This window comes from Fusarium falciforme, chromosome 13 (assembly GCF_026873545.1).
Source record: "Fusarium falciforme chromosome 13, complete sequence".
In the NCBI taxonomy this organism is placed as follows: Eukaryota; Fungi; Ascomycota; class Sordariomycetes; order Hypocreales; family Nectriaceae; genus Fusarium; species Fusarium falciforme.
In genome coordinates this window covers 1,559,898-1,585,126 of record NC_070556.1, presented here as the reverse complement: position 1 = coordinate 1,585,126, position 25,229 = coordinate 1,559,898, and the positions used below count along the sequence as shown (strand labels likewise).

The following is a 25,229-nucleotide window of genomic DNA, read 5'->3' as shown; positions in this document are numbered from 1 at the left end:
GGCCGGCTGACAAGGCTTTGAGTTACTTGTGGCAAACTCGAGATGGCCTTGAACAACACGGGCCTCGCCTCGAGGAAAACGTCATAGAACGTGGCCCCTCGGAAGAAACCCATGCTCAAAAACGTGAACGGATCGCGCCTAACAGCAAGAAACGGCCGGCCTCAACGTTAAGTGAAAACAGCTCTGGTCTTCGGCGTGGTCGAGACCGGCCAACTCGACTCTCCCCAGCTGATTTGCAGGGTAAATCTGCCAGCCCTCAGCCTGAAGGTTCATTGTTCGTAATGCCGTCGTCACCCTACTCGGCCCCCACGCCACATGATCAGAAAGAGGGTTCTGATGAATCTGATGAACCTGATGAGTCCGCGTATGAAGATGATGCGGATCTTGAGGATGATTGGAGAGAAAGTCATGATGAACCTGAGGATTTTGCTTGAAGGTCTCGGATGTCGACTGAATCATCGCTTCCAGGAAAAAGCGGATCTTTCATTCTTCTCTTATGATTGCCATCATGTATGCTTGTAGTATAAATGCAATGGATCTCTGCCACAAGGATCATGTGTCGTATGGTCGGGACGACGACTGGTCCTCAGAGATCAGGATGACCCAGAGCTCGACAACGTCTTCATATTAGCTACCAAGTCCTTGGACCTCCTTTTCATTATCCTACCAAATACCATCCCCCTCTACAACAGGATCAAACACTGCGGTGACGTTAAGTACGGAATCCAAACTATCTGTGCCGTTGGCCATCAAATCGCCAAGGAGAGGGGCCAGGACCAGTACTTCGCCAATGTCGCCCTGAAGTTCAACCTGAAACTAGGCGGAAACAACCAACTACTCGATAAACAATGCCTTGGTATAATCAACGAGGACAAGACCATGGTTGTGGGCATTGACGTCACACACCCGTCTCCTGGGTCTAGTTCTCGCGCGCCAAGCATCGCCGGGATGGTTGCCAGCGTCGATAGGTGGCTAGGCCAGTGGCCAGCAGTTCTCCTGGCCCAGGCCGGCGCTCGCCAGGAAATGGTCACGGGCCTGTCAGACATGCTTAAATCACGCCTCCAGCTGTGGAAAACCAAAGGATACCACCAGTTCCTGCCTGAGAATATCTTGGTATACCGTGACGGCGTCTCCGAGGGTCAGTATGACAAAGTCGTCAACGAAGAACTTCCGCGGCTGCGCAAGGCATGTACGGAGGTGTATCCAGCCTCTGACCAGAAAAGGGGCCTCCCACATTTCACCATCGTCATTGTCGGTAAGGGTCACCATACGCGATTTTACCCGACAAAGGAAACCGACGCCGACCGGTCCGGCAACCCGAAGCCCGACACCATCGTCGACCGGGGTGTCACGGAGGCGCGTAACTGGGACTTCTTCCTCCAAGCGCACGCGGCCATCCAGGGCACCGCGCGTCCAGGGCACTACGTTGTCGTGCTCGATGAGATCTTCCGCGCTCGCTATGCCAAGACGCTGGCGCCGGGGTTCAACAACGTGGCGGATGTGCTTGAGGACCTGACGCAGAGCTTGTGCTATGTGTATGGGCGTTCGACCAAGGCAGTCAGTCTGTGTACGCCGGCTTACTGTGCTGATATTGTCTGTGAGAGGGCTAGGTGCTATCTGAGTGGTGTGTTTGACACGCCGACACAATCCGCGGGGCCGTCGTTGGCTGGGAGTCAGACGGGGGGGTTGCAAGTTGGGAATGAAGATGTGAGGATTCATGAGAAGTTGAAGGATACCATGTTTTACATTTGACATCTTGAATGTACTGGGATTTTGAAGTTCCCAGAACTTGAGGAGTTGTTGTCCTGGGAGTCGTCATCGTCGTCGGATGGCGGAGCGGCGGCCCAAGCGTCGTAACTGGAGATCCCCCGCAACCCTTGAAAACGTTTCTCACTTTTTTTTCCCTCTTTTTTTATCCTGAACACCTCTTTTCAAACAAAGGTTTAAATTTAGTGCATTGCAGGGGTGTCAGTTTCATGCCCCAGTGATTCCTGGTCCCATTGGTACCCGCTTTGATGCCTGTCATTCTCGCGCAAATTCTCCCTCGCTGGAAAAAACAAACCGAACCAAAATTCCTTCTTACTTCTACCGCCACTTAGGCAACTGATCGTAAAGCAATGAACCCCTTCACTCTCTACCGGGATGACGGATCATCCGACCCCCAGTACAGAGCGACCGTCGAGAGCGTCGAAGCGTCCATTGGTCGGCAGCCATGCGAGTGCGTCGACTGCCAGAACGGATTCTACACCGTCAAGGAACAATATAGCCCGGGCTTATCCTCCCGCCGCAGGCTTTCTGATAAAGAAGCGGAGCGCAGTGTGCTCTCGGCCGTGGAGGATATCCATCGTCGGCGAGCCTCACTTACAAAACGTATCGATGTCTTTGGCGATGTCTTGCTGAGTCGGTGGAAAAAGCGAAGCCAGGAAAAGCGAGAGGCCTTTTAAGGGCCTTTGATCATACGATGCTCTTCGCAATACTACAGGATCATCTATTCAGCAACCCGTCTAAGAGGAAAAGGCTTGACGAAGTCATCTACCAGACACTCTCGGACCTCTCAACCTGCCATGAAATGCTTCTGGCCGTCCGTTTCCATATGCCACAGAATGCAGCGAGAACAGTGCAGGATGTCAGCCACAGAAGACAGGGAGTCTTGGAAGCCGCAACGTTCCGAAAGTTACAAAGAGGACCTTGGCCTTCTCCAACACATCGGGACGTCGCTTATTAGGGATTTCTACCTTGCAAAGCCACCAACAGGTCCGAAAAATGCTGATTGGCTTGCGCGGTCTCGGGTGCTCACTGCCCTCGAGAAGTTCTGGGAATCGATTAGAGGAACCGTCAGAGAGGAATTTGGCGGTTCTGCTTTCAGTCCAGCGGAGGGCGACAATCTTGAAGTCGTTTCAGCGAACCTAAGTGCAGAGTATCTGCAGCAGGAACAACGGGCGGAGGCTGAGGTCCTCGCCGCTATCCGTAGAGTAGATGAGCCACAGGCCGTTGCCGGTTTCTTCTATGAGGCTAAACCCAGACCCGTGTCGTCAATGATTATTACGCGCCGAGAAAAAGCTAAAACACGGGGAGGGCAAGGGGCCTCTGCCGGTGATACCGTAGAGCTACGAGACAATGCTCCAAATGCTCACGGAGAACCCACTGAGTTGACCAAAGGTACCGCCATTGAAGTAACGAGGCAATCGTTGGGGGTCTTTCAGCTCATGTTCCCCGACAAAGATGACGTTGTCAAGGATGTGTTGTGGGATCGATTTGTTCACGCCATGATTGATACGGGATTTACTGCGAGGAAAAACAGCGGCTCGGTAGTGGCGTTTAAGCAGTTGTTCGGGGAGGGAGGCGGGATCGTCTTTCACAAGTCACATCCTATTAACAAGATGATCCAGTTCTGTTACGGATCATAGGCAAGAGAATGGCAAGGTGGTTTGGGTGGGGGCGGGAGCTTTTTGTTTTATGCGACGAGACCACCTGAGCTACATCTATCGATCTTGGGGAGACTCAGAATCGACCATCCCCTGGCCTTCGTAGTACCTGTAAGACCCCCTAAGTATCGAGGCACCGCATTGACAGCGAGATCGTGGGCATAAAGGCAACTTCGCTTATACCCTAGCTACCCACGTTCAACGTAGCCATCACTAAAAACCCGACGATCTCTAGGAGCAAATGCAATGCAAAAATAATTCATGATAGTTTGAGTCTAATATATGGCAACTCAGAACACCGCAAATGTCGACCGAGTGGATACGAGCAGGGTTAAAGTCACTCACGTATGCTGGCTTTCATTACAGTAGATAAACTTATTACGAGGTTTTCTTGTTAGAGGGATATGCTATATACTACCAGGAATGCTCAACATATACTGACACTTTGAACACTAGCGTCTTCGCTTATAATCCGAGCATTTATCTCATCAAGCGAGTGGCGAAGCCCTAATGATACCTCGGGTGGATCCAAGAGCTCACGGACGGCCTCATGGCACTGCCCATGGCGACGAAGGATATAGAACCAGTTCGCTCCATCAAGCACCTAGACTTCATCCTCTTCGTCCACATTGCCATCCACGGAGATCATTTCGCCCGTAGCCAATAGAATTTCCAGGCTTTAGTAGACTCCTAGATTCCCCCAGGACCTTTAGGCCACCTCTCCACCACGGGAAAAGCTTTGGGAGGGTATGTATATATGTATGTGTATTTTTCGAGTGACCCGCGTGTTTATCATTTAGGGGTCTAAGAGAGGACGCGGAAGGAAGAACCTTCGTCTCTACGTTCCTCAGGCAAAAACATATACACATCCAATGAGATACCCAAGAATATCAGAGCTCGTGACACATGTATTAATAACTGTGTGTTTTGCTGTTGTGGCCGATTGTTGGTATGAGAATAGAAATAAGGCAAGAATCACGATCATCGTGAACGACCACAACTAGCATCAGGCAGCAGCCTGCTGCCTATGATATTGGAAGACTGAACATAGATATAAGAGGCCGACCTTCGTCGCTCCCTTAGACAGAATAAAGTAGCGCAATGAAATCTCTTCTGATCACACCCTCCGTTGCACAACTAGTCTTTTGAGACGTTTCTCCTGTTCCTAGTGCGGGACGCGAGCGTGTACCCCTGCTGAGGCCTCAGGCCTCACACTGATCTAGCCACTTGAATTCTATGTGGCTGACCATCTTTGGGGCAGTTCTTAACAAGGTAAGATACCGATTTCTAGCATCCTTCATTTCACCCGCCATAGTTCTTCCACACTGAGCACAAAGGGCCCAGTGCCATTCATATAGCGATTCGTATGCCTAGCAGCAGGTTTGGATAAGGCTAGGGGAGACCATACGGATAACCTAATATTGAAGGATTCCAAGAGCCTTTTTCTGCTTTTCGAAAACCTTCTCTTGTAGCTGATAGAAGGTTAAGCCCTGCTAGAACGGCTTCTGGCCTTGGTCTGTTAGGTCAGTTATAGACTACATCCCATTGGCCGTTTCCTGGATGTCGTCTGGGGTGCTATCTTGAGATTCAGCTGTATAAGACCGGATTGTGCTTTGAGCTGTAGCGGTCTTTGTATATTTGCGTTTTCTGATATCTGGGATAGCTGTTTCGTCCAAGTAAAGTCTTCCATTTGAGGTGTTGTTGAAGACCAAGGTGATGGGCCTGAAGGAGGAATTCATGCTCCCAGGTGAGGAAGTCCCTAGGCTTAGAGGGTAGCCGTAAGCCCTTCCTTTGGTGGCTTGGATAGGGACATTATGTATAAGAAACAGGGTTCTTTTTAAAGGTCTTAAAGAATGGTTGAGGTTGAGACAATGAGACTCAACTATCAGATAGAGGTGAATTGTGTGTATATATTGCTCTATCTCTCCTTCCTCGGGGCGTTCAAGGCAGGCTATGTATGCCTTTTGGTGGAATCAACTAGAATGACTGCGTCGTCAGCCTGTGGCGATAGGTGACGATATTGCTGTGGCAAAATTCTTCCTTTCCAGCAGCTTCCAATAGCTTCCTATTGCCACATATTCAACACGAACCGAGCACTCTATCTCCTGTACATGAGGCTTCTCAACAGCTTCAAGATTAAGAAGCACGACGAGATTGACTGCCACCCCATTACCGGCAACTTGGACCCAACAAGGCTTGTGGCTATGCCTCGTCGCTACAAGGCCCTCTTCACTACAAGAGACCCCAAGGCGCTGCAAGAGGCTATGGTGCAGAGGATTGAGTAGATAGAAAGTGGGATACATGGCTAGGGAGATGGAAGATCTGGGATAGCATGAGATACTTGGTGGTCTCCGGTGTTATGCGGCATTGGGCTTATCGCGATGGCACTACTGTGTTGAGGATTGTGTTCTTTGCTGTTGTGGCTGGCCTCCCTCTGGGAGGAAAAGCCAAGATTAACAGTACTCAGTCGAGAATTGCTTGTGATCTATACTAACGACTGTCTTGTCTGCATTTACATACAAACCAGAAATAGAGATTGCATAGCCTAGTCCGCAAACGTGCCATGTTTGTTGAATGTGACGGGATGAATCAAGGCTTCTTACCCCAGATGACATAGGCCGGAATGTAAAGATGGATAGACGGATCATTAAACTCCTTCCTGACCTTGGCAATGAGTACCTGGATCTCCTCGTCGGTCCAGCCGAGAACACGCGAGAACACGGCAGGCGTGTAGGACTCGGCGCCCTGGATCTGCTGGATGAGCTGGTACTTGCCGAGCTCCTTGAGGCTTGGATCCTTTGGCCATCCGCCAATAGGTATCTACAGCGAGTGGTTAGCAGCTGGACCTAACGTTGAAGTTGGAAGAGCCAGTCAAAGTCACAAACCTTGAGGATCTCCTGCTGAACGTCTTCGAACCCGGCGTCTTCCATCTTTTGCTTCCACGTAGGAGCACCGTCAATAGGCTTGCCAAACTTTTCAATTCCCTCGACCAGCATCCTGCACCAGGACTGGACTTCCTTTGCCTTGTGGGCTGTGCCATCGTCAGAAAGGAAACGCGTGTAAGCACCCTGCATCTCAAAGTAGCCACCCGAGTTCAAATGCTTAAAGGCCTGGGCAAAGAGTCGATCGTCATCGGCAATGCAACCTTCTAGTTCGCGGCCGTGGATAAAGTCAAATGGCCTTGAGTATGACCATTCGGCCTCGAAATCATCGACCTCAAAGAGACAGTTTGGGGGGGTCCTGCAATATGGGTAAGTTGAGGGTCTGGCACTGAAGAATTGCAAGAGATGCATACCATCCAGGCTGAATGGGGCTCAGATCAGTCCCAATCACTTCTGCGGAAGGGTGTTCACTATTCAACCATCAGAGATACCCGGTCAGCGGATATCATAAAGTCTTACTCTGCAAAGTCCATGGCCCAGATTCCAGTACCAGTGCCCAGGTCAAGCACGCGACGGGGATCCTTAATTGGAGAACGGTGGAGTTCACCCTTGAGAGCCAGGTTGCAAACGTGGTGCAGCAGGTCCATTCGACCTTGTTCCTCCTCGTCATTGGGCTGCCACGTCTCAGCTTCCTTTCTGCCATGTTGTCAAGTAGATGTAATACATACCATCAGATAGGTGCCCTCGCGGAATGCATGGTAGCGACGTCCATTCTGCAGCAGGGTTAGTGCCTATTAATACCAAACATCTGTCCTTCACGAGCCTCGTATCTAACACCAGCAGGTGAACGCCGGTCAGCCACAAGTTCGAATTTCACAGAGCCAGCGACGTACTTGTAGTTAAGAACACTCGAGGCTAAGGATGTCTTGAAGCTCCCTGAGCCTACTCTATAGAAACGGTCAGAAGATACACTGCTACGTGAGGTCAAGACGTACGAGGAGGCGTAGACAGAATCATCGTCGCGGTGAGTGTCCTGGGACACGTCAACACAAGTCACATGTCTTGATCCAAAGCAGCCCGATGCTCACATCCACCTGTAGAGGGTTGTCAGCGAGTGCCTCCTGCAACTGCGCCGCCTGTGCGTCTTCTGGACACATGGTTGGAGGAATATGCGATGTTGCGAGAAGCAAGTTGGGAATGCAGGCGGGAATTTTACTCGGCGCATCTTCCCCCACTTCTCGGTTACCGCTCTCATCTGACCCAGAGCGACCTAGCCATTATAAATAACGCATCAGGTCATGCATGAAACAGTTAGAGAAAGGGTCAACAGCCAACAACCAACAGCCAACAGACAAGGCTTATCGAGCCAATGAGGTGAGACAGAAGCCTGCGAGCCAGGACATGGGTTGCCATAACATTCCTACTGTACCAATTGCCACTAATATCGACGAGAGCGAGTTTTTCAACGAACGCTGAGTCTGTAACCCCGCCGTAACGCTTAAGAGAGCCGCTGAGCCAGCGTTTTAAGCTTGCGTAAGAGCCACTGGCCTAGAAGCCTGTTTAGCCCGCGGGAGTGTTGAAGTATAAGCCTCAATAGTCTTCTGGGGGTAACCCATTTTTGTTTCGTCAGTCACAGGCAAAGGTAACGATGATCCTTCCGTTCCTATGCGTGTCGACTTCCCTGTGACAAAGACGTAGCCTCGTGGCAAGGCCCAATTGTTGATAGCCTGATGTAGAGCATCCCGAGTTGGGTAAATGCCTTCAAGAGGCGAGCAATCCGGAGGAAATTGGTTCATCTTGGAATCCATTGCATTCTAGATCTTTGATGAAGCAATATTGCGGGAGTGGAAGATGGTGTGCTTTGTTCTTGAAAGATCACCGATAAGACAATCTAGTCTTTACAACATCGACCGAACAAGGAATGTTCAAAGCACACCCAGTCCATCGCAAACTCAACGCCGTCGGGAAAGCATCCAAGCAGAACTTGTATCTGCCGACATTTCTCCTAGAGATATCCAAACATGTCTGCCAACGGCGGGACACGAAACAACTCTACTCCTATTATTATAGTCATTGTACAGTGGGTTTTCCAGGTTGGTGAGAGTTTCATGTTTTGACATGAGTCAAGACGTTTTGCTGAAACCATGGCAAGTAGACGGTCTCTGCCCAAGAGGTAAGTAATCTCAATCCGGCTATAGCCTGATAGATGCCCCGAACACTGAGAGTGCTACCGAACTCATATTCGGTCCATAATTGCATCTTTTTTCCTTCCCCGCGCGTTGACAAGACAAACAGTCAGCGATGGCCATGGACGATGATTCCCGGGATAAAGGCCAGCCGGGATAAAGCATCGTCTGCCTGCTTCTCGTATCTGTCCGTCTCGGTGGGCACTTCGCTGGTCGAACGCAGCAACGAAAGCATCGTATATCGCAAGAATGCCCACTGGGTAGAATGCCAGACACCCATTTGTACTTCAGCAGCGTTCAAGGACTGGTTTGGCTCCTTGGTCTCCATGCTCAGTACAATGGGCCGTAACTGCAGCCGCGGAATGTCGACAATGTGATTGACAGAGAGTGTCATGGTATGTCTGGACAAGGATCTGAGTTTGTCTTCTAGCCTTGGGTCTTCCCGGCTGAGATCGGCGTAGATGCAATAGTCGACCAGCTTTATGCCAATCGATTTCGGAAGCAACATCTTGTGCGGACGAGCAGTGGTGCTATCCATTACTGTTAGTCAGATATGCAACTCAATCATGCAGTAGAGAACTTGCCATTTGGTAAAGTCGAACAGGCCTTTTTCAGAGTCGAAAGGGCCCCTGAACACTGCAGCCAACAGATAACTGTGCACCTCTTCATTCCAGCCTGCCTCCTCGTGGCCCAACGTGTGACATTCTGTTGCTCGTTTAAAGACAGTTGCAATCTCTGGTTGTGTTGGAATGCGGCCCGAAAGGCCCTCAAATTCAGCAGAGTCTTTAAAGGAGTGTTTCCAGCGGCGAGGCCCAGCCTCTTGCACCTCGGGGCTATGGAGGACCTCATCACGACGATCGAGGGGGAGGATGCCTTCCCCATCGCCAATGTCGGCCAAAGAAGAAAAGATATTGGTGGCTTTGAGTACCGGAGGTTTGTCGATGATCAGTAGTCGTCGATCGAAGCCTGCCTCGTCAAGGCTAAGGTCCATTATTTGCCTCTTGACTGACGACGCAGACCCCGAGCATAGAGAGGACGCGCAAGACTCCGAGGTGGAAGATGCTGTAGAGATACTTGGTGCATTATTTCGGGGGGGCGAGGTGTGCGGTTTACGTCGAGTTTCCGTCGCTTTCCGGTCGGTGTTGTTTCCATGTCACTTTCAGTTGCTGGTGGACTTGGGGCTTGGAGGGCCTTGCGTTTGCGGTCAGTCGTCGGCTTCACCCAGGTAGAGCGGTCGGAAGGATCTGGCAGCGTGCGAATCCAATCAAATATTCTTTTTTCACCTACCATTGCGGATTATCGATGGCCGTGTTGGATATCTCCTTCATCAACGTTTGTTTTGGTGAGGCGTTGACTCTTTGGCGAGGCAACGGGGCAGGGCTATTGTTAGTCATCACGTGATCCAAGCACCCTACCCTAGATCATTACACGCCTGGACAATTTTACAGAGAAGATCGGACGAAAAATATACATACATACATATATTTTACAGAGAAGACTCGACATCCTGATGACACTATAGGAAACCCCTAAACTCCCTTTACGGCAGGTTGTTTGGAAATTTCTGCGTAGCTGCTACACTACTTGTTGGATGTACTCTCGGAAGCAATGTGCAAAGAATGTCTAGACGGGCCAGCTCCAGACGCCGTTTTCGACTTTTGTTAGGGTTGAGTACTGCAACGGCTATTGGTCGGGAACGTCATCATGTTTGACTATGAAAGGGTATGAAGAAAAAGACATGGCTCAGAGAGAGATCGAATGAGTGATTCCGGCGGCTGCCCGCGTCAAGTAATTCGAAGAGGCGCGTTCTATTATAGGGAGATTTTATGTCAATCATAATGCTTTACACAGACACTTCCAAGAATCCGCCAGTACATTAACAGCCTCGCTCTTGATGTCGAAGGATTTGAATCCCCCTCACATCGGCTCCTCTTGGGTTTTATGCAAGTAGGACGGGGAGCGAAAAATCTCAGTACGCTAGGATATCTGCCCAGGCGCTTACAAGTACCCCACGATTACAGAGGGTGCAAATGTTATGTGCGGACTTCGGGTGCTCATTCAACTCATCTTCGTCGTCAGAGTCAGTTTGGAAGAATTGGCGACGTGTTGCCGTTGAGCATCGGCGTACGGAAAATGCTTCCAGCAACGCACGCAGTACGTGCTTGAGTGCTTGCAGCCTTTAAGATGTTGGAGGGATTCTGGGGGCTGAGGACTCTCTTGGTCCGTCGTGCGAGCGATAAATGCAAAGTGAGGGGTGGCACAAAGCTCGTGATCTGGAGCGAGGGTGGCTCTCCTCCCGATGTGCTCACTTGTTGCACAGAATTCAATTCTTCCCAGGCATATCATGGACTCAAAAACAACTCATTCACTAGCCACTATCGGTATTCTTCTAAGCTATCCCTGGGGGGCTTTTCAACTACAAAACAGAAAGCAAGCACAGGACCCCGCAACCAAGGAAATGTAATTATTATATAAAGGACACTGTGTTAGCGTTGGGATATGATGCTATGATGTGTTGATATTGTGTTCTTTATTATAGTTGAAACCCGGCCCTTGGTGGGTTAACTGAGCCAGAAGATCGCGTGGAATCCTCTGAACAAGAGCTATCAACGTGCGACGATCGTGGGATCCCCAAGGGATAAACTGGCCGTGCTAGATCTATACTAGCAGAGGGGATGCAGGCGTTATCTCGAACGGCAGTCAAAATCATGTCTAGTAATATGCTCAAGGAAGCATAACCAAGGTCCATTGACAGCCAAGGTAAAATTATACAAGTGTAACTATTATACACTAAATCCTTATGTCGTGTCTCTAGACCGAGATAATAGGGCTTCGGTCCAGGGAAATACCCGAGAGATCATGGTCCTGCTCAGCTTCTCCGCCTGGACCTTCGCGGGGCGACCATGGCCGCAATATCATCATCTGGACCTTGCCAGGGCTGTAATACTCTTTACACTTATGGTTAAATCAGTGTTCTGTTCTGAAGGTCTGCCAGAATTGCGGTTCTTTTGGACGGACAGTCAATTTAATGTCCAGCTCGATGGGGAGAGAGAGAAGTTGTTGTTTGATTTGTTGCTTGAATTTCCGACGTCTGGGCGGCTTCATGGTGTGCGACACTAGGAAACGTACTTGCAAGCGAGCGAGTCCACTTACTTTGGATAGTTGACCAAGGCTTGGAAGAATTGACTCGCCGACATCTTTGAAGCCAACCACAACGCTCCGGAATGGCTGAAGATTCTGAGTCTTCAAGACACGCGTAATAGTATGCATATGGAAGAAGCAGACGGTTAGCTGCTCGCGAAATATAAAGTCTCTGGTGTTTTGTCTGCGACGAGTTAGGCCTGCTTCTCAAAGTTCGGGTTAGGTGGTGCCTCACGCGGCCCAGCATGTTTTCTCAAACGAATGTAGATCCTTCACATAACGCTTCTTCGCCAGCAAGACATCGTTTGGAGAGTCAGATTCCATTGATTCCCCACATACGTCGAAGTCGAGTCTCTCGCCGGGCAGACGCATGTGAATTGTTAGGGGCTCTGGCATCAAGTAAACGCCAATGTCCCTCAGGATTTCACCGGGTAAGGCTTGCATCTTCGCGCCTCGGTTGAGAAGATATCTCTGGAATGAGTGTTTTTGTTTTCCACAAGATCATACCCGTTTTAAAAAGTCCGGAAGAACAGGAGGGGGGCATTCCAGTTCGCCGTTCGTCCTCACTAATCTTAAACAGGAAAGTTGGACCGAGTGGTCAGGCTCAGATTTCGGCGATTTCGTTAGCCTCGGCTGCTGACTTGGATCGTATCATTAGTCTCGGTACCAAGGGTCCGTTAGGGCATTTTGTGATTAACCGCTACTACATATTACACCGACCGAGCATACAAAAGAGGATACTAAAGAGCCTTGTTTTTCTACAACGGGAAGCGGCGCAAAGGAGGCTTTATCAGCCACCGAACGACTCGCAAAAGGGGCCATGCTCAGCCAATCAGAGAACGAGGCGCTACGTAACACTTTTCGCGCTTTCTATGACTGGATGTCACCACTACAGTACCTACGCGCGTAGTGGGCCCATTCCAAGCGAAGGCTTCAGTATTAGCATATTGCAGGTACCGGGTCCTCATACCTTGCACCGGTCCCGGTGCAGGTGCGAGAACCCGCAAGTACCCAGGGGACGAGGTAAGCAAGTTACGCAACCCGGCACCCGCTACAGAGGCGCCTGGACGGCCTCTCATACTACATCAGCACTCAACTGAGGCCACAACACAACCACAGAGATGAGGAGCTGCCACTGCTGCTACTTCTTGGCGCGCAGCGGTCAAACTCCAAGATCCAGACCTATGATGAATTCCAGGTTACTTGGATATCTAGCGGTATTCGCACCCGTTGAGAGGCTCGTCTATGATACAGTTCCCCCAGTTGGTTAGTAATCGCGGGCTTTACTGCTTGCCAGGTATCAAAGATGTTATATTCGTTTGTTTGTTTGTTTGTGTATTTTTCGTCCGGGGGCCGTGAGACCCCAGAAGTCTCCTCAGGGAGCACAGGACGTGCTGCGCTCAACTCTCTACAATCGCTGTCGCATTTGACTCCACCTAGAATACCCGCCGTGCCCACTCGCATCAACGGAGAGCTTCCTACTGGTAGCCCGCACTACGGTAGGTTCAAGCGCATCATCTTGGATGTCGAAGCAGGTAATTCAGGACATGTCCCTATGCGGCTGCGATTCCGTCAAGTTCACACAGCATATCATCGGTACGAAGGCGCATTACACTCAAGAGGGCATCCCGTCAGCGGGAATATATCCCTCTCCAGCCCGGAATTCTCTTACACAGATAGATCAAGTAGCATTCCACACCCTAAGGTAGGAAGTCTATGCCCTCTAGGATCGCCAGCAGCTGCGATCAAAGCTATGCGTGCTTGGGGAAAACCCTCGCAGGAGAAAGCCCAAGGCGGCCAGAACGCTGCTCTATGGACGAGGCAGCCGCCTCGCTCCACGGTCTCCAGGCAAGCTCTGTACCGTTTTGACCCAGTGGTTGTGTCCAGTGACCTCAGCAAGTGAGACCAATCGTCGAGGCCCGGTTGTGGCCTGATTGTGGCCCAGGCGGCAGCCGAGGCTGCAGAAGAGGTTCTCTGGGCAGTACACGACCGCTGAGATCGGTCATACAGCTCCGAGGCTGCAGAAACCAGGGCGCGGAGGCTCAGAAAGGCGAGGGCAACGAGGCCAAGAGCGTAAAGCATCAGGGTGCCGCGCGTATCATATGGGCAGCCATAGCTGCAGAAGTCGGTCGGACGGGAAGTTCAAGGGAGGGCGCGAAGCCCAGAATGTCAGAGGTTCACGAGGCCAGAGAAGTCGAGGCTCAGAGGAGCCAGAAGTACCACAAAGGGGGGAGGGCCGAGAGGCGATGTGGAGAGCTCGCGAAGCTCAGTGTCGTGGGGGCAAGCGGCGAGAGGAAGGGTCAACTCTCTACATCCCTTTCTCTCTAAATGGGTTTCTTGCGGCAGCTTTCAAGGTCCCGTCAGGCCCTCAGCTGCGGTGTCGATTTTGGCCTGTGAAAACTTTTTTCCCCTAGCGGCGCGCTAATAGCGCGTGCCAAGAAAAAGCTTTTTACAAGCAGGGCTGATGTAAGCACACGCCAGTTAGGGGCCCAACTGCTGGCAGCTGAACAAGTCGTGGCGGGGACACATGGGTATCGGACTTCGGCCACGCTTGATCGGCGGGCGGTAGGTGGGCGGGGAAGCGTTTGTTCAACTTGGCGGGGCTGGGGAGGGGGTAAGGAAGACGTTTTCGAGGGGGAAAACTGTCGGGCTCAGCCGCAAGTGCGACCAGATTCGAAATCATTGGCCCGTCGTCATCTTGCTTCAGTTTAAGGTGACGCTGAAAGCTGCACTAACTAGTGGGTAGCTGAAGCCATCGCTCACCCCGCACAACTTGTCAGATCAAATCGTGGGAGGGCACACCGGCCCGCCCCGTGCTGATCGCTTAGTGGATGGTCTGAGCTAGCTAGTCGCCTTGAAAGCAAAATCATGCTGCTACGTTGCAGGTGCTGGTTATAACCAAGATTCCTGTCCTACCTCACACGATACGAAGACCCATGAGCTGCTTATCTACCAGCAGCAGCCAAGGCGGATGAAACCGGCAAGATGCGGTGTTTTCCCAGCCAATGTTGCCGGAAATGCCTCAAACCTGCAATAACACCAAAATAGTCATGCACTTTGCCGTCTGAACTACACCTTGCCTTGGTTGAACTGAGATGGCTTACTGGGGCACGTGATCAGTTTATGGGGGCCCGAGCGGTGGTCAGTGATCAAACGACCCTCTTTGTGTTGCTTGAGACGTGCATCCTGACGAGGTATTGGGCCCGGGAAGGGAGACCATTTCGTTCTTTGGTACGGAGTAATGAGGCCAGACGGCAAGTGGGGCACAAACAAGCAGCGTGTCCGCGATTACGCCATTTGGTGCATCCAAGATGATGCCTGTATTTGTCTTTTCACTCTGTTTGTCATTCCTCACCATGTGAGGAACTAAATTTATTTTCTAACTACAACCTGAAATTTTCCTGCTAAGGCAAACTTTGCGGTGCCCACGATTCTTTGGTGAGAAACCTGAAACGACCGGGAAATTAAAACCGTGCGGCACACGAGAACAATCAGATTCAATAAGCCGACCGACCGCATGCGCAGTGTTATAAGTTAGATCAGTGGATGAGCCCCTGTAGCGACTGACCCTCAGTCTGCATGTCCCCCAAGACGCAACTCCTTGACCGTTACCTATGTTCGTCCTCCGCGTTGACATTCTGTCGAGCAGCTCGGTGCAGTCGGCCTTTGCAGCATTGAAATCCGTGCTGCATGTGGTTGAGTATGTAACGCGTGCTTCAAGGTGACTGATATCTTGGATGTAGATATGTGAAAGAGTCTGAATGATGTCTTTGTGTCCGTCATGGTCGCTTGTCTGGGCATAGAATGCTTCAGCCTTGGCATAGTCCTCCGGGTCGCTGATTTTATAGCCTAATGCATCTTCTTCGATGCTCTGAAGCACTGTCATGTTGGTCGTGCCTCCGACGATGCCGTTGCGTACATCTCCCGCAATGTGATACCGTGCCCATACGGCATCGCCGTATCTACCCTCGCGAACTACGCTGACATACTGGCTGGCCCATGGCTCGACTACCGGGATCCAGGATGTGTTGGTAAGGACTTCTTGAATAGAGAACTCAAGGAATAGTGGCTCGATTGCCTCTGATTCCTGTGCACTAGCTGCAGCAGCGCAATGGAAGCCAAACGCAAGTAGCGGAAGCATAGTAGAGAAATACATCGTAAATATGATAAGAACTCTTTGCCCTTAGAATGGGATATATTGGCTTAGCTGTCTGAGAGCAGAAAACAGGCTGTTTTATATAATCTTCTCTTGTATTTTGGCGATTGTGCTCGGGTAGTAATGCGGGCTTAGATTAACCTCGTCTCTAGTGATCATTCGATCTTTCGGCTAGCACGGAACTGGTTAGTAGGGAGACTGTGGAGTTCTTGTTGGGTCTTGCTTCTTTCTCGTAAGAAAAAAAAGCTCCATATGAAACTTTATTCAGTGATGTGCCGTTTAACCGTCCCGCTTACATCTAAGCTACTAGCCCCGTTTTTCTTTTCTGACATGTCAAAACAACCTCAACTACCTGCATATAAATCCCTCATTGCTTCTGTACCGACCGCGAGCTTATCCCACATGGTCGTTGTATTCTGTTTTGCCACTATCTTTACATGTTCAATCTTTGGCTCTCTGCTACGCTTCGGCATGACTAGCCACAACATGCAACGGTCAGTTTGAGAATCAGTCACTAGTTAAGGTTCCTTTCTGATCTAACCTCTTAAAGTGACTCTGCAGCTAGTGCCGGAGAATCAAAGGCAATCGAGCCACTATTCCTTGAGTTCTCTATTCAAGAAGTCCTTACCAACACATCCTGGATCCCGGTAGTCGAGCCATGGGCCAGCCAGTATGTCAGCGCAGTTCGCGAGGGTAGATACGGCGATGCCGTATGGGCACGGTATCACATTGCGGGAGATGTACACAACGGCATCGTCGGAGGCACGACCAACATGACAGTGCTTCAGAGCATCAAAGAAGATGCATTGGAGTATAAGACGAACGACCCGGAGGGTTATGCCAACGCTGAAGCATTCTATGCACAGACAAACGACCATGACGGGCATAAAGAGGTTATTCAAATTATTTTACACCCTAGTTCTGAAGGCGTCCTTGAAAGTGAACTCTGAGTAATTATTCGCCGTTCTGTCTTGTCTATCTATGAAGTTGGTTATATTTGCATAATTGGTCTCTGAGTTGATTTGGTAAACTTCTGTTTATTTTGGTCACTCGCTGTGATTCCGCCCTGTGCTAGGAAAGTTGGCTCAAAGCCGCATAAAACAACGCTAAGTGATGACTACGTGGAGGTATGGACCTTCCTTCGTCCGTTGTGGTCATGATGTGTACAAGTAGGCTAAATTCCAATACAAACGAGGCAGCATGACCAAAGCCGTCTGTGCTGAGCTCTGATTCAGCTGTCCCCCTTGCACTTGCATAAAAACCACTACCGTATCGACTCGACAAAACCTGGTGGGTCTCAGTACCCTTGCTAGCCTCTGCTTTTAGACCCCTGATTCGCTATCCCGTAGTAGAGGCTCTGACTGGCAGCTCGCGAAGCGGCAGAGGCTGAACTTATGGGGCCTGAGTCAACCAATAAGTCACGATCAGGGCTTGCTTGACCAAGGTATCGAGACCCACCGAGTTTTGCCAATTTGTCGAGTCGATACGGTATTACGGCAAGCCCGGCTTCATTTTTAGTCTTCAGGATTCTAGCCCAGATTCCTGTGGTCTCGGCCTTAAAGTGCAAGGTCGTGCTTAGATATCGACTCGTCGCTGCACAATGCAGTGAATGCAGTGACTATAGTGCGGGATGGTTAACAACCCGTCAATGGATAAGGTTTGATTGATATGGAACTTTTTTACGAAAAGCCAACACAACCAACAGAGACTCCACAGTATCCCTGATCATCAGTTCCGTGCTAACCGAGAGATCTCACGATCATCAGAGCCGAGTGGGCCCATATTGCTACACCCAGCCCAATTACTATAAATCAAAGGAGGATCATATCAAATACCTTGTTTTCTGCCCTCACAAACCTAGGCTAATTGATCTCATTTCAAGGCTAAGCATTTCTTAATATATTTGTCATGTATATCTCTGCTTCCCTGACGCTACTAGCGTTTAGTTTCTACTGCGCTGCTGCAGCTAGTGCACAGGAATCAGAGGCAATCGAGCCACTATTCCTTGAGTTCTCTATTCAAGAAGTCCTTACCAACACATCCTGGATCCCGGTAGTCGAGCCATGGGCCAGCCAGTATGTCAGCGTAGTTCGCGAGGGTAGATACGGCGATGCCGTATGGGCACGGTATCACATTGCGGGAGATGTACGCAACGGCATCGTCGGAGGCACGACCAACATGACAGTGCTTCAGAGCATCGAAGAAGATGCATTAGGCTATAAAATCAGCGACCCGGAGGACTATGCCAAGGCTGAAGCATTCTATGCCCAGACAAGCGACCATGACGGACACAAAGACATCATTCAGACTCTTTCACATATCTACATCCAAGATATCAGTCACCTTGAAGCACGCGTCAGATATTCGACTTCATGCAGTCGCAATTTCATTGCTCTCCGATCTGATTGTGTTCAGCTACTCCGGCACATGTCAACACGGGAGGAGAACATAGGCGACACTCAAGGAGTTGCCTCTTGGGGGGAATGCAGACTGAGGGTCAGTCGCTACAGGGGCTCATCCACTGATCTAACTTACTACCGAGCTCATGCAGTTGGTCTGTTGCTTGAAGAGCATTGCGCATATGTACCTCCATGTTGCCGAGAGGTCTATGTTTCGGGCTATTCACCGCGTAATTCAGGGCATCACAAGGTTTGTCTCAGCAGCAAAAACTCAGGATGTTCATGATTCGAGATTGGGGCGGTCTTTACTAGGTAACTTAAAAAATCATGGTCGGGCAGTCTTCCCTACTATATTTATAATAAAACGGTTTTGAGAACGTTCAAGACCTCAATAAATGAGTAGTCAACCATCACGCGATCAGTTCTTTCCTACAACCTTGCGTTCATTTTGACTCAAACACACTAGCTTTCCTATCAAGGTGGCCAGCAATTAGCAGGATTCTTCCATCGCCAGGACAGTATCAATGGGCACATTTCAAGGAGTCCACGACGTATGCTGTACAAGTAGGAAATCGACCGTGGATGCGTAGGAACTGCGCCCGAATATTTAATCTACGGCTCATGAGAGCAGCTGCTACGCGGCTGTGGACGATGGCCATAGAAGAAGCCTGTTCTCATCATGGACAATGCATCTTTCACCATAAAAATGAGCTAGAGCCGATAAGTGCTGAAGTTGGTGTGAAACTCCTCTACTTGCCTCCATACTCGCCAGGCTTCAACCCAATCGAGTAATACTTTGCAGAGCTGAAGAACTTCATCAAGAAGCCCGGAATTGAGTTGTCTGAACTGTGCAATAAGGACTTCCGACCGTTCCTACTTCCAAGCATAGAAATGGTGGGAAAACGTCAAGCGAGCGCTATAGGCCACTTTCATCACACGGGCTGGCCATTGACGAGTACACAGAGCAAACACCATTGAGCAATAGATCAACAGATAGATAGAATAGACAGACTACTGCAATAGACAAAACGAAAGCGTTTGATAATGACTAACATGGTCTGTATTACGTACAGGACCACAGATTATCAGCCCACATCTTAATGTCCTGGACGAACGACCTGGCGATGCCAGCTTTGGCGCCTTGATTGACGTAGTGTCCAAAGTTTCGGTCCTGACAGAAGTGCCTCAGTTGGTCTTCGTGACACTACCCGCGCTGAGAAATCCAGCTTTCCAGTAGCCATCTTCGACCTGGTCGCAGAGCCATTGTTATGATCACTACGTCCCTGTCAATCGGTTTCGGGATCACCAGTTCTGTCAGGTCCACTACTGATGATAAAGCGGTCCGAAAATTAGATGATGGTGGGGTGCACCCGCAATCACTCTCCAAGCTCGGTGCTTTCCGTTTCGCTCTCCGCTCACAATCACGTCGCTGTGCATCCTTAGCTCGTTACCTTGTTCAGCATACTCAGCCATTTTGGTCAAAATACTTGTATTCAGTCTCATATACTTTCTTTGCTCATCAGCATGGCAGTACGAGCCCCGGCATATGTTTCCGTTGCATTGCATGAGATCATACAAGTCTTTCCAGACACGGGGCTGGCCAGCAGCTGGTCCCTCTGGGCAAGCTATTGAGCAGTCACCCCCTACTGCTGCACTACCCTAGACCCTCGATGTTCTTGCAGATAAAAGAGATGTCAATTCTGAGCTCCTTCCCTGCGATCCGTGACGGAGACGACCACGATGGTCTCTTCATTATTCGTACCAGGTGGTCCCATGCTTCTTCTTCAGCCGCAGACATGACTGGCACGCAGCCTCACTGAAACTATATCCAGGGGAATTCCTCGCAGCGCGCTTACAAGACATCAAGAGGCACGCGACGCGTTGCTTCCATGAGTCATGCCAGCTATCAAGGGCCGCTTCGCGGCGAATACGTGATCACCGGCGCGCACGCGTCCACTGGGGTGGCGATCCACCTACCCGACCCTTCTCGACCGTCCCCTTCCCACCCGATCACAAGTTTGTTGAGCGGACGGACATCTTACTCTGGCTGCGAGACCAAACAGCGTAGCCGGGCTGCGCTGGTCGGGCTCGGCGGCATCGGGTAGGCTGCTTGCCCTATGACCCAAGACGTTGCTAACGGACAAAGGAAATCACAGGTCGCGATCCATTACGGGCATGAAGTCCGACGGGCGTCACTAGATACCTGGGTATTCTGGGTGCATGCGACCTCCATAGCCCGTTTCGAAGAGGCATACCATTAGAAAGAGAATGGAACGGTAAATCTCCGAGAATAGTTATGGTGACCCAATGGCTTGATTCAACAATGTTGTAGCTGAGTTCACATAGAGGGTAGAGCAGGCTTAGTGGTCACTTATACGATAACCACAGGAATAGCAAAAACAACACGATATTGCATTTATTGGCCTATTCTGCTGTATCACTGCGTTAGATGCTGTTTCTGGAGATGCACACATATAATGCCTCTTACATAACGGATGATAGTTGCACCACCGGTGGTGCACGAGTCACGTGAGGACATTTGCACCATCGATGGTGCATGTATCAAGACCCCTATCCGAGTCCAGCAAGGTATTTAACTATGTACAGTGAAGGATGTGCTGGATCCCTCGGTAGAACTGGACCACTTGTATATAATAATACTTTCCACCAAGTTTCAATGTACAAGGAATGTAAGATCTCCCTCCCCATGTCACAAGTCCAAAGCTTAGAGATAGTCAAGGCATCTACTGCCTCCAGAGTAACGCTCGGGTTATTTAACAGCGGAGCTTAGCGCTCTTACCACCAGCAGCGTTGAAGAAGCTCCAGGTCTCACCAGGGGCGAACTTCTGACCGTTGCCAGTAGGATCGGGGACGTGGCCACCACCGTGAGCGATCCAGGTAACGGGCTTGCGGCTGCACTGGTAGGTAGTCTTGACGAAGTTCTGAGCGCCAGGTGCGGGATCGTTGACTTGCTTCTGCTGGCAACCGTTGGTACCGATCCACTTGTCGCGAAGCTGGCGGCCTTGCTGGATGCTGAGAACGTTGTCGGCGGAACCGTGGATGTGGAGGTAAGAGACGGGAGTGTTGCCACCGTCGCAGCCGGAGAGGAGAGCACCAGAGATGACAACAACAGCAGCGAAGTCGTCTACCCTAAGTTAGTATCACTTGTGTATCATCAGGTTCGGTAACATACTGGGTCGAGAGCAAGCGACACTGTGGCTCATGGCACCACCGTAGCTGAAGCCAGTAGCAAAGACTTGCTTCTCATCAATGCAAAGGTTGCTCTTGGCAAAAGCGAGTATCTGATCAGTGAACTTGATATCCTCACCACCCTGGTTGGCCCAACCAGCGTTGAGACCGTTGGGAGCAATGAAGATGGTAGAGTCACCAGCCAAGTTGTGAAGACCGTAGTAACCTCCCTGGGCGACGTTGTTCATGTTACCGCTGAGCCAGTGGTAGCCGAAGACGAGCTTGTGAGGCTTGTTGTTCTGGTAGTTGTTGGGAAGCTGGAGGATGTATTCACGGTTCTTGCCGTTGACCTGCATGGTCTTGGTGCCGCTGGGGGGAGGCTGCTTACCACAGCCAGCTGAGGCAGCATCGCCAAGCCCAGCTGAGGCGAAGAGGGCGAAAGTGAGGGTGAGAAGAGATCGCATTGTGAAGAAAGGACCGAGCCTTTTTCCTGGTGGATTGTGAAGAAGAAGAAGAAAGTAGTGATTCTGTGTAGCAGATACTTTGGTGATGAAGAATAATTGAGTCCATTGAGGTGAATTGAAGCTTATTATATAGTTCTCGTATCCTAGGCCTGATTTCTAGCTGCTGAAGCTTCACCCGTGCCAGCCCTGAATCTCCTCTCCAGGGTTTCCCAAACTGGCCATTCTGCACTGACATTATCATGCGTAAAGTCCAAACAAGTTAACCCGGCAGTAAATCCATTTCTCAATACAACCGACAATGTTCATCAATGGTCGAATGAGGGATCCGGAGTCTGTGGGTCCGAGGCTATATCCCCTGTCGTACTGAGAGTGCATGGGGATGTTTCGAAACAGCAATAGTTTCATTATTAGCCGGTAGATCACTTTCCATCAATTGATGAGGAGTCCTGTTTCTTGACAGTGGCACTGAAATTTCGCCTACGTCAAGGAACGCAATTATTGCTAAACAAGCTTGAATAGGGGGAATACCTTAATTGTTCCAGGAAACATGACATCACAAAATGCCTTCCTTTTGGGCGTTTACCCCGAGCTGATGTTTTTCCCGTCTTATCGATAAGCTGCCTCACTTCGGGCAAGTTTTTCCAGATGGAGCGAGGCTGTAACGGGATAATTGTTAAAGTCGACCTGATAGCTATAGCAAAATTGAAATGTATAGTATAGCTCGACTTTACCAATCATGATATCAGGTTTTTCCGAGCTTATGTTGAGAGAGTATGCGCGCCTGTAAGAACTGAGTCTTTGAAATGCACTGACAACAACGAACGACATACCTGATGCAAGCAAGTGCGGAGTTGAAGAAATTGCTACCTTAGCATTTTGTCAATTTAACCGCTTCTTGGCAAAGAAACTGGTTATAACTGATAAAAGCAGTATAAGGTGATTTTGATAGTGTCTGAGAGATGAAGTCCTCTTAAATATATAAATGATATTCCCTCTCCAGGGTAGAGCACGTCATTCCCACCCTCAGTGGCTTGAAACGTGGCTTCAAAGATGAGGCTTATCGTCATTCTAACTATCTTATCAGCTGGAATACAAGGGACGATCAAATAAACTTTGAAGTACCATAATGGTCCGATTATGCACTTGGGACCTCTCCTCCGCGATACCCAAACAAGAATGATTGACGTTTTTACCGGCCCGTTGGACCGTTTACCAAACCTGTTCCTGAAGCTGCCTCGCTACCCCACACTCTAGACTTGTCCTCTTCCAGAACGGAACTAACCTCCGTTTGGTAGACCTCGTGATAGGCCGACTAGGAGTTCAACACCAAGTCAGGTAGGAGTCCCATATATAGTCCAGGGTTACCTTCCATAATGGCATCACTGCTCCGGGATAATACTACCAACAAGCAAAACAGTTTATCAAGTCTCCCGGATGCAACCCCCGGTTCTATTAAGGATTGCCCAGCTCAAGTGGAGAAAATACCAAAAACAAGGCGATGAACTAACCCACGTTTGTTTCAGAGTGACAGTAGCAGGGGTCATCTTTCAGTTCGGTGCCTTCGGTCCTAGCATAGACTGTAAGCTATGGCTAAGATGGTGGGAATCCCGTCGGCTCATGTTAAGAAGTCCCGTTAGTCTACAAAAAGTGAGCCTTGAACTTGAGAAACGGACCGACTATTCTCTTTGAATGTACGACAGCTTCATCGTAACTGGCCATTATTCTGTGTTGAGATGATTGAGCTCCAGATTGAGGCCTTGATATGTTCACGGAGAGACTTCCGTGGTTGAATTCGGTATAGCATGTAAAGAAATTCTCCATTCGGAGCTGAATATAAAGGCTTGGACAAGTTGTCGAAGAAATAGTCATTCATCAGAGATCCAAATCAATAGTAACTCATTGTATCCTACAACGAAACTCATACTCTGTCTTTGACACAAGATTCACTATGAAGAGCTCACTTGTCTTCCTCGCCGGGCTTTTCGCCCCCTTTGCCCTTGCTCAGTCTCTTTGCGACCAGTACTCCTACTACGCCAACGGAGGCTACGAGTTCAACAACAACCGCTGGGGTCAAGGCTCTGGCTCTGGTTCTCAGTGCACTTACATCGACTGGTCCAACAGCAACGGCGCTGGATGGCACGTTAACTGGTCTTGGTCCGGCGGCCAAGACAACGTCAAGGCTTACCCCAACTCTGCTCTTCAGATTCGCAACAAGCGCATTGTGAGCTCTATCAACAACATGCAGACTGCTGCTGCTTGGTCTTACAGCGGTACCAACGTTAGCGCCAACGTTGCTTATGATCTTTTCACGGCTGCCGACCCCAATCATAGTACCTCCAGTGGTGACTATGAGCTTATGATCTGGTAAGTACCCCTGACTAACATCGGATATTGGGGATGGTGACTAAGACACTTTTGGATAGGCTCGGCCGATATGGCAACGTCCAGCCTATTGGATCTCTCCAGACCCGCGTCAACATTGAGGGCCGCACCTGGGAGCTCTGGGTGGGCATGAACGGAAGCATGAAGGTTTTCAGCTTCGTCGCCCCCAGCCCCGTCAACAACTTCAACTCTGACGTCAAGCAATTCTTCAACTACCTCGCCCGTGACCAGGGATTCCCCGCCAGCAGACAGTACCTCCTCAGTATGTATCTCCTTTCAACTTTGCTATCAGTACGATTACTAACACTATTCTTACAGCCTTCCAATTCGGTACCGAGCCCTTCACGTAAGTTGACCTTCAGCCCCGCTTGATAGATATATGCTAACTAGTCAATAGTGGAAGCAATGCTAAGCTTACCGTCACCAACTTCAACGCCCACGTCAACTAAGTTGGGGGATCTCTCGAAAAGGATGAATGTGACTGTAACGTACATGATAAGCTTACCCGTTGGTCGGCTCTGTGGGGCCCAAATAAGAGGGAAAAGCGAAGCGCCTCTAACTGTAAATCCGAAGTTTCGCATATGTCATCATCTCCGGTAGAGTGATGCTGGTCACCACATGGTCCCATCGTGCACGATCTCGGCATCGCATCTCTTAACGGGCTATACGAATTTGAGCCCGTCTCAATTGTTCTGTGTGGCTCTGGCGCATTGTGTAGATTCTGCAGACACGGCTGTACCAACACAGACTCTTCCGTTGGTTGTGGACGCGATCCATTTCCGGCCACAATGATGTTGCTTGTAATATGGTTCAAAGCTGGTGGAGGTGGTGTCTCAGTTCGATCTGACCGGCTAGCGGCGTTTGCGAGGACATCGAGGCAGCTTGTCGACTCTGTGTGACGTTGCAGCGAGGATGGAGGCCGCAAAGCTTTTATCGGTTGGGGGACATAGACTTGAAATCGGATATCTCCATGCATCGAGGAGCTCCGAAGCCGTCGTCGAGCGC

General features: G+C 50.0%; 9 protein-coding genes across 9 annotated transcripts; 4 read left to right on the top strand and 5 right to left on the bottom strand.

Annotated features, from left to right (window-relative positions):
• Positions 1–496: 496 nt before the first annotated feature.
• Positions 497–2,444, top strand: NCS54_01488100 (Hypothetical protein; the record flags this gene model as incomplete). The annotated part of the gene is made up of 3 exons (XM_053160002.1): positions 497–510; positions 591–1,707; positions 2,100–2,444. The coding sequence occupies 3 exons, from the start codon at positions 497–499 to the stop codon at positions 2,442–2,444; spliced, it is 1,476 nt and encodes a 491-aa protein (XP_053015977.1).
• A 3,570-nt stretch (positions 2,445–6,014) lies between these two features.
• Positions 6,015–7,464, bottom strand: NCS54_01488000 (Hypothetical protein; the record flags this gene model as incomplete). The annotated part of the gene is made up of 8 exons (XM_053160001.1): positions 6,015–6,245; positions 6,311–6,665; positions 6,721–6,777; positions 6,827–6,981; positions 7,036–7,080; positions 7,143–7,254; positions 7,303–7,340; positions 7,396–7,464. 8 exons carry the CDS (start codon positions 7,462–7,464, stop codon positions 6,015–6,017), a joined length of 1,062 nt encoding a protein of 353 aa, XP_053015976.1.
• A 1,138-nt stretch (positions 7,465–8,602) lies between these two features.
• Positions 8,603–9,484, bottom strand: NCS54_01487900 (Hypothetical protein; the record flags this gene model as incomplete). The annotated part of the gene is made up of 2 exons (XM_053160000.1): positions 8,603–9,023; positions 9,078–9,484. The coding sequence occupies 2 exons, from the start codon at positions 9,482–9,484 to the stop codon at positions 8,603–8,605; spliced, it is 828 nt and encodes a 275-aa protein (XP_053015975.1).
• A 1,927-nt stretch (positions 9,485–11,411) lies between these two features.
• Positions 11,412–12,078, bottom strand: NCS54_01487800 (Hypothetical protein; the record flags this gene model as incomplete). Its single annotated transcript, XM_053159999.1, has 3 exons — positions 11,412–11,441; positions 11,647–11,818; positions 11,870–12,078. 3 exons carry the CDS (start codon positions 12,076–12,078, stop codon positions 11,412–11,414), a joined length of 411 nt encoding a protein of 136 aa, XP_053015974.1.
• A 3,090-nt stretch (positions 12,079–15,168) lies between these two features.
• NCS54_01487700 (Hypothetical protein) lies at positions 15,169–15,790 on the bottom strand (the record flags this gene model as incomplete). Its single annotated transcript, XM_053159998.1, has 2 exons — positions 15,169–15,188; positions 15,247–15,790. 2 exons carry the CDS (start codon positions 15,788–15,790, stop codon positions 15,169–15,171), a joined length of 564 nt encoding a protein of 187 aa, XP_053015973.1.
• Positions 15,791–16,192: 402 nt separating this feature from the next.
• On the top strand, positions 16,193–16,740 carry NCS54_01487600 (Hypothetical protein; the record flags this gene model as incomplete). The annotated part of the gene is made up of 2 exons (XM_053159997.1): positions 16,193–16,284; positions 16,341–16,740. The coding sequence occupies 2 exons, from the start codon at positions 16,193–16,195 to the stop codon at positions 16,738–16,740; spliced, it is 492 nt and encodes a 163-aa protein (XP_053015972.1).
• Positions 16,741–17,698: 958 nt separating this feature from the next.
• NCS54_01487500 (Hypothetical protein) lies at positions 17,699–19,426 on the top strand (the record flags this gene model as incomplete). Its single annotated transcript, XM_053159996.1, has 2 exons — positions 17,699–18,128; positions 19,263–19,426. The coding sequence occupies 2 exons, from the start codon at positions 17,699–17,701 to the stop codon at positions 19,424–19,426; spliced, it is 594 nt and encodes a 197-aa protein (XP_053015971.1).
• A 1,537-nt stretch (positions 19,427–20,963) lies between these two features.
• On the bottom strand, positions 20,964–21,842 carry NCS54_01487400 (Feruloyl esterase C; the record flags this gene model as incomplete). Its single annotated transcript, XM_053159995.1, has 2 exons — positions 20,964–21,334; positions 21,383–21,842. The coding sequence occupies 2 exons, from the start codon at positions 21,840–21,842 to the stop codon at positions 20,964–20,966; spliced, it is 831 nt and encodes a 276-aa protein (XP_053015970.1).
• Positions 21,843–23,790: 1,948 nt separating this feature from the next.
• Positions 23,791–24,673, top strand: NCS54_01487300 (Hypothetical protein; the record flags this gene model as incomplete). The annotated part of the gene is made up of 4 exons (XM_053159994.1): positions 23,791–24,206; positions 24,266–24,486; positions 24,543–24,570; positions 24,622–24,673. The coding sequence occupies 4 exons, from the start codon at positions 23,791–23,793 to the stop codon at positions 24,671–24,673; spliced, it is 717 nt and encodes a 238-aa protein (XP_053015969.1).
• Positions 24,674–25,229: the final 556 nt, after the last annotated feature.